Source organism: Oncorhynchus mykiss, chromosome 25, assembly GCF_057628025.1.
Source record: "Oncorhynchus mykiss isolate SJ-2025 chromosome 25, ASM5762802v1, whole genome shotgun sequence".
In the NCBI taxonomy this organism is placed as follows: Eukaryota; Metazoa; Chordata; class Actinopteri; order Salmoniformes; family Salmonidae; genus Oncorhynchus; species Oncorhynchus mykiss.
Genome location: NC_143046.1, coordinates 83,214,571 through 83,228,108, shown reverse-complemented (window position 1 = coordinate 83,228,108; position 13,538 = coordinate 83,214,571). Strand labels below are relative to the sequence as shown.

The following is a 13,538-nucleotide window of genomic DNA, read 5'->3' as shown; positions in this document are numbered from 1 at the left end:
ATCAAGCTCCACTTAAGATGCGTAAAACCCAAAAGAAAATAGCATGTTACCTGTCCATGATTGTTACTCTCATTACTGTTACCTTGTATATACTCTCAGTGATGGCGTTCATCATCAATACTGTTACCTTGTATATACTCTCAGTGATGGCGTTCATCATCATCAATACTGTTACCTTGTATATACTCTCAGTGATGGCGTTCATCATCTTGAGGAGACGAAGGTTAAAGTCCCCCATGCTGGGAGCACATGTTCCAGGCACCACCACAGCCCTCCTCAGGCTTTTAGCTCCAGCCGGGCACAGGGTGCCCGTCACAGGCATGGACACGTCCAGGGTGGGCCACTCCTGGCCTTCCGTAGCCACCTGCAAAGCTTTCACATACATGTCATTGAACCAGTCCAGGGAGAACTGGTACATGTAGTTGATCTGGGTGAGGTCGGCCAGGACAAAATACAGGTCTGCACCACGGTTAGCGATAGGGAGGTACTTCTTGCGGACCTCGTCGATCTCCTTCTCCTTGTCCTTAGCCGTCTCAACTCGCACGGAGATCTCATTGGAGGTGACCTTGGACTTTTTCAGGTTATCAACGAGGTCCTGGTCGTCCAATATGTGTCCTGAAGCAAGACAAAGTATTAGTGTTTTAATATGTCACATTTTAGGTGAAGGGAGACAATGTGCTCATCTCTATCTTTTCTCTATCCTCTTAGTAAAAACAATAGTTAAAGAGTGCTAGAAGCAAAGCCAACAGTCGATCTTGATCAAGATTTTTACGTTACATTTAGGGACAGGTGGAACGGCACAAAATCCATCCACCCGTCCACCTCCCTCCCTCCCTCCCTCCCTCCCTCCCTCCCTCCCTCACCCTGGGTGTCCTGCAGCAGCAGCAGGGACCTGTTCTCCAGCTCGTGAAGGCTGAACAGGTCAGCAGTAATAGTGTGGAGGAGCTGGTTGTGGTGCAGCTCTAGCTCTGGCTGATACAGAGACACCGCGCTGGACAGCAGCTGCTCCTGCAGACACTCGTACTCTACTGAGAAGTTGATCAGCTTCACCAGGACACACACTGCCGGGAGGAAGTGGGGGTTGGGCAGACAGGTGGCCAGGTAGAGCCTTCGGTGAGAAAGAGAGGAGAGGGGAGAGGAGAAGGAAAAGCAAGGAGATGAGGAGGAGAGGAGTTGTGACAATTTATAAGACCTATTCCTACTGCTACAAATATGAACATTTATATTTTTAATGAAGGGTAATTTGATGAAAATAAGGGCTCAATTGAATGAGTAAATGTACCTAAAGTTGGGATTGTACTCAATTTCAGTGTCTCCAATTTTGATGAATGATTGACCGTCACGTATTGTAAGGTTCTTGATCAGGATTGGCTGAAGACAGGGATCTATGTTCTCAAGAACATCCTGAAAACAGAAGAATGGTCAAAGGGAAGGATCGATAAGGACTAATAATCTTGATCTCATTTAGTACATCAGTTTCATTTAAGAAAACCACTAAGCTAAGTTTCCATTCAATTGGCAACAGATTTTTAGGTGAACATGCACAAATCTGCATAAAAACAATCCACATTTCCCATCAGAGATGTTTCCATCAAATTGACCTCTTGTGGATAAAAGGCTGTGCGTGATGACGTAGAGTACATAAAAATACCTTTTGTTATTAAATACCATCGCATTGTCATCATCCATCGCATTGTCATCATCCATCGCATTGTCATCATCCATCACATTGTCATCATCCATCGCATTGTCATCATCCATCGCATTGTCATCATCCATCACATTGTCATCATCCATCGCATTTTCATCATCCATCGCATTTTCATCATCCATCGCATTTTCATCATCCCATCGCATTGTCATCATCCATCGCATTGTCATCATCCATCGCATTTTCAACTCTACTGATGGTTTTGTCACTAAAACTGTTGCGTTATATAACGAATGTGCCCACTCCAGTGTTGGCAAGCGGCCTCTAGCCAACAGTTCGCAGATACAGTGTGGGTATAGCCTACATCAGGGGTATTCAACTCTTACCTTACGAAGTCCGGAGCCTGCTGGTTTTCTGTTCTACCTGATAATTAATTGCACACACCTGGTGTCCTAGTTCTAAATCAGTCCCTTGATGGGCCTACTTGATGAGGTTATTATGGACAAAAGAGCGCAATAATTTTTATTTGTCAAACGGCAGCCAAACTTCAATCAGAATAAGACCCTTTATATTTATTGGAAAGCAGCATTAAACTCATTGTGAACTTTCACCCCCCTGTGAAGTTCATCATAACTGATTTCATCATTCATTAGCCTAATAAATTGCATGTTTTCCCCGAGTCGTATGGGAGGACCACAACATCGTATGACTCCACATTTACTTCGATATGATGGTTATTAGATCAATAGTTTCCACTGCTATTTCTCGCATACTTATTTTTACAGACACAAAAAGATCCCACCTTGTCTAGCGTATTTTGTTTTTGTCGACATTTGGAATGTTTACAGACAAATTAGCTGTTTCCATTCACATGTACTTTACTCTGATAAAAAGGTTGAATGGAAACCTGGTTACTGTTGGGAATCACAATCTTTGATTCTATATTGTAGAATTAAAATCAATCAAATGTGTATATTCTATATGGCAATACCTGAATAAGGGATCAACACAGAAGGCGCTGGAGGAAATTTGTCAAATAATCTATGCTCCCCAAAGAACTAAAAGGTTTAAGTAGCCTAAGCAAGTACCTGAATAAGGACAGTGTCCCCCATGCGAATGGCCCTCTCCACTGTCTTCATATAGTTGGGGTCTGAGGCCAGCATCTTCCTGAGCCTGACCCCCTCCATAGAGCTTATCCACCTGGTGGCCTGGCCCTGGGGGTCGATCAGCAGGGGCCAGTGGGGACCGTTCTTCACGATCAAAGCATTCTCTGTGGAGTTCTGATCTGGTGGCAGGCCTGTGTTCTGCCAGTGTCTCACCTGAGGGAGATAAGATTTTCCGATATCATTAAAATGTTGAGAAAATAGCTAAATCTGGTGCATTATGGCAATACATGCCAAAACAAAATGCATGTGTTGTTGTTTCTAATTTCTTAAAAATATTCTGTGAACATTCACATGAGATTGACCTTTATGATCCTTTGAGATGGATATCACCCCAAAATGCTTTGAATCCACTATCGTGTGGAGCTATAGCTCTGAATTAAATGAGACTAATGTTAAGAGATTACTTGCACCACTGAATGTCGATCAGTGCATTTATGTGTCTGTCAATGCTGACAATTTTATAAGTTGCTTAGGATAAAAACCCCTGCTACATGACCACATCACCTGGTTCTTCTCGGTCATGGCTGAGGTGAAGGTGTACTGAGGAGAGACAGGGATCTCCATGTTGTGGCAGAAGTCCAGCCACTTCTTCACCATGGCTTTACGGTAGTCGGCCGTCAGAGGTCCACAGTACGTGATGAACGCTGAGGAAACCATGACGTCACCCACTATGTGCTGCAGCTTGTTGTCCAGGTCACACACTGCCTTCTCCCAGCGATCCTGATACACAGAGGCCGACACAGACACGCACAGGGCAACAGGCAGGTCAAATCAACAGAAAGCACGCATGGATGAAATCAGCATTCAAAGTGTCATTGTAGTTATGCATCTCTTTTGGAGTTAAATTTTCATCTAAAAAACATGTATCGGCAGAAATATCGGAATCGGTGTATTCTGACTCCCAAAGACTGGTATCGAATCAGATCCATAAGTGCCATATTGGTCTGGCTTTATGAAATTCAACAATATTTACTATTGTACAGGAACTGTTTGGTCGGACCTTTTCATTAGACAGGGCTGATATGAGTGAAGCAGCTCTCTGCACTCTGTTCGTGGTCCTCTCTTTACGTCTCCCCAGCTCCTGTCTCTCAGACACACTGGCATCGTAGCGGTCCTCCAAAGCTTTCTGATGCTCCTCGATCTAAACAGACAGCACAGAACAATCAATCATCAACCAATTAATCAATTCATTGATAAAGCATACACTGAACGGAGAAACGAGCCCTTGTCATTTGTGTGAATGAATTATCAAACACGTTGCCAAACAGTAAATATCTTACCTTCGATAGTCTTTTCTGTTTTTTCATCAGATTAGATTCTGATTTCACCAATGCTGCTTGGGCCACGTTGACTTTGTTCCGTTTGGGCTCAATTATCTGGGGAAGATAGGACATCAATATAACACTGTTGCATTCATGATTAACAATAAGGTAATATTTCCTTCTGGAGAACTAAAGGCACACAACAGTCAAACTGTACCTTGTAGACTTCATGGTAGTGCTCCAAAGCCAGCACCCAGAGGCACATAGAACGACAGGCTATAGACACCATGCCCACCTTGGCAGGGTTAAAGTCAGGACACTTAGAATACCTCCTCAACTTCAGAAACACCTACAGCAATTCAAACATAGTATCATGCACTATTATAATATAATATATGCCATTTAGCAGACACTTTTATCCAAAGCGTGCATTTTCCCTAGCGGGAATCAAAACCACAACCCTTGGCGCTGCAAGCGCCATGCTCTACCGACTGAGCCACACAGGACCACAAGACACTTATAAACAAGTATAATAAACAAGAGAATCTAAAGCTAGAAGATAAGCACATCTCAAGGTATGATTGGGGCCTAAATACTGTACCTTCTCTGGCAGGCTGTCTTTGTCCAGGGTGACCAGTCTCTTGAGGAAGCCAGGGTCTCCTAGCAGCTGTTTAGCTGTAGTCCAGTCAGGCCTCTGCTGTAGCAGGATGCAGACTGCATGCATCACTGTCAGGACCAGTTCTGGAGGCTTGGTGTATACTCTGGAGCCAAATAATGAACAGGAGATCAATACATTCAATTCAGAATGAATTCACTATTACATATCGACAGTGTGTCATATTGATTCGTTGCCTCAAAACATTAGTTCTACTTGGAATTTTTTTTCGATCAGGTAAATTTGACAACAATATTGTAACCCCCCCAAGTGTTTATGAAAGGAAAAGGCATGCTTAGGTGAATAATTAAGCATGATTTTATTCACTTGCCTTATCTCTGAAATGTCGCTCTTTTGCAGAGCATCTAAAGCTGAAACTGCTTTCTCCAGCAGTGGCAAAACTTTATTCAAATCTGCCGTGGCATCCTACAGTTTTACAACACACAATGGGAACAAATGATTTACATAAACAAAATGTTACTCACAGTCAACAGAGAACACATTTATCAAAGGGTGAGTGTGGGTGTATGTAGCACTCTCATGAAAACATATTGATGTTCTCCTCGCCTCTGCATATTTAAATTCACCTCTGCATATTCATATTGATGGTCTCCGCACCTCTGCATATTTAAATTAATCTCACCATATTCATATTGATGTTCATCTCACCATATTCATATTGATGGTCTCCGCACCTCTGCATATTTAAATTCACCTCACCATATTCATATTGATGTTCATCTCACCATATTCATATTGATGGTCTCCGCACCTCTGCATATTTAAATTCACCTCACCATATTCATATTGATGTTCATCTCACCATATTCATATTGATGTTCACCTCACCATATTCATATTGATGTTCATCTCACCATATTCATATTGATGTTCACCTCACCATATTCATATTGATGTTCATCTCACCATATTCATATTGATGTTCACATTGATGTTCACCTCACCTCTGCATATTCATATTGATGTTCACCTCACCATATTCATATTGATGTTCATCTCACCATATTCATATTGATGTTCATCTCACCATATTCATATTGATGTTCACCTCACCATATTCATATTGATGTTCACCTCACCTCTGCATATTCATATTGATGTTCACCTCACCATATTCATATTGATGTTCATCTCACCATATTCATATTGATGTTCACATTGATGTTCACCTCACCTCTGCATATTCATGAACGATCCGTGTTTCTTGCACCATCATGTCTTCTTCGATTTTGACGATGGCTCGGACTTGTTCCACAGCTTGAGAATCCTCTTTCAGTTTACCCATCAATATCTCTATTTCCTGTCCAAAACACAGTCAGTCACACACAGTCAGTCACACACACACACACACACACACACACACACACACACACACACACACACACACACACACACACACACACACACACACACACACACACAATCAGTCAGTCAGTCAGTCACACACACACAATCAGTCAATCACACACACACACACACAATCAGTCAGTCAGTCAGTCAGTCAGTCACACACACACACACACACACAATCAGTCAGTCAGTCAAACACAAACACAGTCAGTCAGTCAGTCACACACACACAATCAGTCAGTCAGTCAGTCAGTCACACACACACACACAATCAGTCAGTCAGTCAGTCACACACACAATCAGTCAGTCACACACAATCAGTCAGTCAGTCACACACACAATAAGTCAGTCACACACACACAATCAGTCAGTCAGACACACACACACACACACACACACACACAGTCAGTCAGTCACACAAAATCAGTCAGTCAGTCAGTCACACACACACAATCAGTCAGGCAGTCAGTCAGTCACACACACACAGTCAGTCAGTCACACAAACACAATCAGTCAGTCACACACACACAATCAGTCAGTCAGTCAGTCCCACACACACAATTAGTCAGTCAGTCACACAATCAGTCAGTCACACACACACAATCAGTCAGTCAATCACACACACAATCAGGCAGTCAGTCACACACACACAATCAGTCAGTCACACACACAATCAGTCAGTCAGTCACACACACAATCAGTCAGTCACACACACAATCAGTCAGTCAGTCACACACACAATCAGTCAGTCACACACACACACAATCAGTCAGTCACACACACACACACACACACACACACACACACAATCAGTCAGTCAGTCACACACACAATAAGTCAGTCAGTCACACATACAATCAGTCAGTCAGTCACACACAAACACAATCAGTCAGTCAGTCAGTCACACACACAATCAGTCAGTCACACACACACACAATCAGTCAGTCACACACACACACACACACACAATCAGTCAGTCACACATACAATCAGTCAGTCAGTCACACACACACAATCAGTCAGTCACACACACAATCAGTCAGTCAGTCAGTCACACACACAATCAGTCAGTCACACACACACACACACAATCAGTCAGTCAGTCACACACACACAATCAGTCAGTCACACACACAATAAGTCAGTCAGTCACACATACAATCAGTCAGTCAGTCACCCACACACACACAATCAGTCAGTCACACACAATCAGTCAGTCACACACACAATAAGTCAGTCAGTCACACACATACAATCAGTCAGTCACACACAATCAGTCAGTCAGTCAGTCACACATACAATCAGTCAGTCAGTCAGTCACACACACAATCAGTCAGTCACACACACACACAATCAGTCAGTCACACACACACACATACAATCAGTCAGTCAGTCAGTCAGTCAGTCAGTCACACACACACACACACACACACACACACAATCAGTCAGTCAGTCAAACACAAACACAGTCAGTCAGTCAGTCACACACACACAATCAGTCAGTCAGTCAGTCAGTCACACACACACACACAATCAGTCAGTCAGTCAGTCACACACACAATCAGTCAGTCACACACAATCAGTCAGTCAGTCACACACACAATAAGTCAGTCACACACACACAATCAGTCAGTCAGACACACACACACACACACACACACACACACACACACAGTCAGTCAGTCAGTCAGTCACACACACACACAGTCAGTCAGTCACACAAACACAATCAGTCAGTCACACACACACAATCAGTCAGTCAGTCAGTCCCACACACACAATTAGTCAGTCAGTCACACAATCAGTCAGTCACACACACACAATCAGTCAGTCAATCACACACACAATCAGGCAGTCAGTCACACACACACAATCAGTCAGTCACACACACAATCAGTCAGTCAGTCACACACACAATCAGTCAGTCACACACACAATCAGTCAGTCAGTCACACACACAATCAGTCAGTCACACACACACACAATCAGTCAGTCACACACACACACACACACACACACACACACAATCAGTCAGTCAGTCACACACACAATAAGTCAGTCAGTCACACATACAATCAGTCAGTCAGTCACACACACACACAATCAGTCAGTCAGTCAGTCACACACACAATCAGTCAGTCACACACACACACAATCAGTCAGTCACACACACACACACAATCAGTCAGTCACACACACAATCAGTCAGTCAGTCAGTCACACACACAATCAGTCAGTCACACACACACACACACAATCAGTCAGTCAGTCACACACACACAATCAGTCAGTCACACACACAATAAGTCAGTCACACACATACAATCAGTCAGTCACACACAATCAGTCAGTCAGTCAGTCACACATACAATCAGTCAGTCAGTCAGTCACACACACAATCAGTCAGTCACACACACACACAATCAGTCAGTCACACACACACATACAATCAGTCAGTCACATACACAATAAATCAGTCAGTCACACACAATCAGTCAGTCACACACACAATAAGTCAGTCAGTCACACACATACAATCAGTCAGTCACACACATACAATCAGTCAGTCAGTCAGTCACACACACAATCAGTCAGTCAGTCACACACACATACAATCAGTCAGTCACACACACACAATAGGTCAGTCAGTCACACACACAAACACAGTCAGTCAGTCACACAAACACAGTCAGTCACACACACACAATCAGTCAGTCACACACACAATCAGTCAGTCACACACACACACAATAAGTCAGTCACACACACACAATCAGTCAGTCACACACACAATCAGTCAGTCACACACACACACAATCAGTCAGTCTCACACACACACACACAATCAGTCAGTCACACACACACAATCAGTCAGTCACACACACAATTAGCCAGTCAGTCACACACACACAGTCAGTCACACACACAATCAGTCAGTCAGTCACACACACAATCAGTCAGTCACACACACACACACACAATCAGTCAGTCACACACACACAATCAATTAGTCACACTCTCTCTTTCTCTCAAAATCTGAACACCCTATCTTGATATTGAATCCTCTTATTTACCTTTGACTTCTCCTCTATCTGTGGGCCTAGAGCTAGAAGTTCATCTTGCATGACAGTGACTAGAGATGTTGCTTCAGATAATATAGAGAGTCCGTTACTAAAACGATCTCTGTGGGAAAAAACAGACAATATACAGTCCTTTTAATATTACTCTCCACTCAGCAAACATCATTTCCAAGAAAATAACAGTCACAACCAACAACTCAGTCAATCAATAGATCAACCTCCAGCCTTAACCTGACATTATGGAGCTTAGACCCCTCTGAACGACACATCTTGGTGAAGGTGTCTATGTACTCGATGAAAGTGCTGGGGACTATGTAGTAGGGCCTTCTCATCTCCTGCAGATACTGAGCAGCCATCTGGGTTGAGCTCTGGTGGATATCCACACACACTCTGGCTACCTTGTTCTGCAGGACCTGAAAGGTAAACAACTGGGGTTCCAGATTCTGGACATAATCCTCATTCAATATGTACAATTAACCTTATTTTGTTTTTGGTTTATTTCATGTACACATTTGCAGAAAGAAGTTGAATTGTAGTGCACATACAAATAGCGCTTGTCATTATCTGGTGAATGGGGAACTACTGTACCTGTCCGAGCCAGTCAAAGTGGTCAGAGTTGATGTAGGTGCTGTTGGCTACCTGCAGCAGAGCATCTTTAGACCACTCACTGTACCAGTCTATGTTACAACAGGAGAGCAGGGCCGGGTGGGCCCAACAGTACTGTCTCAGACGCATCCCAGCAGGGCTCAGGGCCAGGACGATGTGTAGTCTCTGATGAACTTGCTAAAGAAGAAGAAGAAGTTCAATGCTTCTTCTCAAACCATGGCATAAATCAACAAATCTAGAGTGAATATTATACCGTACTGTACCTCTATGAAATAAGAGTACATCTCCTCTCTATTTTCACCAATAGAGCTCTCCATGGTTGACTTGAGATCCACAGTGATTGAATCAATCTCATCGTTGTCAAACAGGCCAGGGACATCACCATATTTCAGAATGCAGTTCAGATCCTCAAGGACTGACTCCTTTGAACAAAACACAGAGAAGATGTCACAGGTGATCAATAGAATGGACTACTTTTACTAACGATACCGATCTAGGGACCAGGCTAGCTAACGATAGTACGTAACATCTGAACCAGGCTAGCTAATGATAGTACGTAACATCTGAACCAGGCTAGCTAACGATAGTACGTAACATCTGAACCAGGCTAGCTAACGATAGTACGTAACATCTGAACCAGGCTAGCTAACGATAGTAGGTAACATCTGAACCAGGCTAGCTAATGATAGTACGTAACATCTGAACCAGGCTAGCTAATGATAGTACGTAACATCTGAACCAGGCTAGCTAACGATAGTACGTAACATCTGAACCAGGCTAGCTAATGATAGTACGTAACATCTGAACCAGGCTAGCTAACGATAGTACGTAACATCTGAACCAGGCTACCTAATAATAGTACGTAACATCTGAACCAGGCTAGCTAACGATAGTACGTAACATCTGAACCAGGCTAGCTAACGATAGTACGTAACATCTGAACCAGGCTAGCTAATGATAGTACGTAACATCTGAACCAGGCTAGCTAACGATAGTACGTAACATCTGAACCAGGCTAGCTAACGATAGTACGTAACATCTGAACCAGGCTAGCTAACGATAGTACGTAACATCTGAACCAGGCTACCTAATGATAGTACGTAACATTTGAACCAGGCTAGCTAACGATAGTACGTAACATCTGAACCAGGCTAGCTAACGATAGTACGTAACATCTGAACCAGGCTAGCTAACGATAGTACGTAACATCTGAACCAGGCTAGCTAACGATAGTACGTAACATCTGAACCAGGCTACCTAATGATAGTACGTAACATCTGAACCAGGCTAGATAATGATAGTACGTAACATCTGAACCAGGCTAGCTAATGATAGTACGTAACATCTGAACCAGGCTAGCTAATGATAGTACGTAACATCTGAACCAGGCTAGCTAACAACAGTACGTAACAGATATGAACCAGGCTAGATAACGACAGTACGTAACATCTGAACCAGGCTAGATAACGACAGTACGTAACAGATATGGACCAGGCTACCTAATGATAGTACGTAACATCTGAACCAGGCTAGCTAATGATAGTACGTAACATCTGAACCAGGCTAGCAAATGATAGTACGTAACATCTGAACCAGGCTAGCTAACGATAGTACGTAACATCTGAACCAGGCTACCTAATGATAGTACGTAACATCAGAACCAGGCTAGCTAACGATAGTAGGTAACATCTGAACCAGGCTAGCTAATGATAGTACGTAACATCTGAACCAGGCTAGCTAATGATAGTAGGTAACATCTGAACCAGGCTACCTAATGATAGTACGTAACATCTGAACCAGGCTAACTAATGATAGTACGTAACATCTGAACCAGGCTAGCTAATAATAGTACGTAACATCTGAACCAGGCTAGCTAACGATAGTGCGTAACATCTGAACCAGGCTAGCTAACGATAGTACGTAACATCTGAACCAGGCTAGCTAATGATAGTACGTAACATTTGAACCAGGCTAGCTAACGATAGTACGTAACATCTGAACCAGGCTAGCTAACGATAGTACGTAACATCTGAACCAGGCTAGCTAATGATAGTACGTAACATTTGAACCAGGCTAGCTAACGATAGTACGTAACATCTGAACCAGGCTAGCTAACGATAGTACGTAACATCTGAACCAGGCTAGCTAACGATAGTACGTAACATCTGAACCAGGCTACCTAATGATAGTACGTAACATCTGGACCAGGCTAGATAACGATAGTACGTAACATCTGAACCAGGCTAGCTAATGATAGTACGTAACATCTGAACCAGGCTAGCTAACAACAGTACGTAACAGATATGAACCAGGCTAGATAACGACAGTACGTAACATCTGAACCAGGCTAGATAACGACAGTATGTAACAGATATGGACCAGGCTAGATAACGACAGTACGTAACAGATATGGACCAGGCTAGATAACGACAGTACGTAACAGATATGGACCAGGCTAGATAACGACAGTACGTAACAGATATGAACCAGGCTAGATAACGACAGTACGTAACAGATATGGACCAGGCTAGATAACGACAGTACGTAACAGATATGGACCAGGCTAGATAACGACAGTACGTAACAGATATGGACCAGGCTAGATAACGACAGTACGTAACAGATATGGACCAGGCTAGATAACGACAGTACGTAACAGATATGGACCAGGCTAGATAACGACAGTACGTAACAGATATGGACCAGGCTAGATAACGACAGTACGTAACAGATATGGACCAGGCTAGATAACGACAGTACGTAACAGATATGGACCAGGCTAGATAACGACAGTACGTAACAGATATGGACCAGGCTAGATAACGACAGTACGTAACAGATATGGACCAGGCTAGATAACGACAGTACGTAACAGATATGGACCAGGCTAGATAACGACAGTACGTAACAGATATGGACCAGGCTAGATAACGACAGTACGTAACAGATATGGACCAGGCTAGATAACGACAGTACGTAACAGATATGGACCAGGCTAGATAACGACAGTACGTAACAGATATGGACCAGGCTAGATAACGACAGTACGTAACAGATATGGACCAGGCTAGATAACGACAGTACGTAACAGATATGGACCAGGCTAGATAACGACAGTACGTAACAGATATGGACCAGGCTAGATAACGACAGTACGTAACAGATATGGACCAACTAATCTTCTCTAACTAATCTTCCTACTGTCTTTCACACTTTAAACGGACCTTGACAATGTCTGAGTCAGTAATGAGCAGCACAGTGTTTTTACGTTGGATCCCGGCCTGTCTGAACACCCTCTTGAGGTCATCTCTGAAGTCTGAGTAGCTGCAGTTCCGGCAGACAGACAGCCTGTAGAGATGGCTTCCAGACACATGACAGGCCAGAGTCACACACTCCTCCTTCCCTGTGCCATCCAGTCCAATCTACACAGAGGGAATAAAGTGGTCAGTCATTATCAGTAATCAATCAATTGATCAATCATTCAATCAATGAATCAATCAATCAAATAGCAGGAAGGAGCCATGAAAGTGTAATAGTGATGCAATAGCCATTGGGAACCTGAACAACATATTATTGAGCGAACACACCTGAAGCGGCGAATGGTCTGTGTTGTTACTATGACAATGAACACACCCTGAATCCCCGAATGGTCTGTGTTGTCACTATGACAACGAATACACGTTATTACTAGGCCTACAGCTGCCACAGGATGTCTTGATCAGTTGACTGACAGGTGTACTGCAGAAT

General features: G+C 43.2%; 1 protein-coding gene across 1 annotated transcript in view; it reads right to left on the bottom strand.

The window, feature by feature from the left end:
- Positions 1-13,538, bottom strand: part of LOC110504241 (dynein axonemal heavy chain 6) — a 60,767-nt gene that overhangs the window by 9,671 nt on the left and 37,558 nt on the right. The window contains exons 35-49 of the mRNA XM_090219331.1: positions 13,016-13,213; positions 10,055-10,213; positions 9,774-9,968; positions 9,404-9,598; positions 5,930-6,055; positions 5,066-5,160; positions 4,681-4,840; positions 4,297-4,428; positions 4,098-4,193; positions 3,818-3,958; positions 3,322-3,537; positions 2,740-2,970; positions 1,283-1,404; positions 864-1,108; positions 176-615 (exon numbers count right to left, since the gene is read on the bottom strand). Of these exons, the coding sequence (XP_090075457.1) occupies positions 176-615; positions 864-1,108; positions 1,283-1,404; positions 2,740-2,970; positions 3,322-3,537; positions 3,818-3,958; positions 4,098-4,193; positions 4,297-4,428; positions 4,681-4,840; positions 5,066-5,160; positions 5,930-6,055; positions 9,404-9,598; positions 9,774-9,968; positions 10,055-10,213; positions 13,016-13,213 (2,751 nt within the window). The remainder of the gene's footprint in view (positions 1-175; positions 616-863; positions 1,109-1,282; positions 1,405-2,739; positions 2,971-3,321; positions 3,538-3,817; positions 3,959-4,097; positions 4,194-4,296; positions 4,429-4,680; positions 4,841-5,065; positions 5,161-5,929; positions 6,056-9,403; positions 9,599-9,773; positions 9,969-10,054; positions 10,214-13,015; positions 13,214-13,538) is intronic.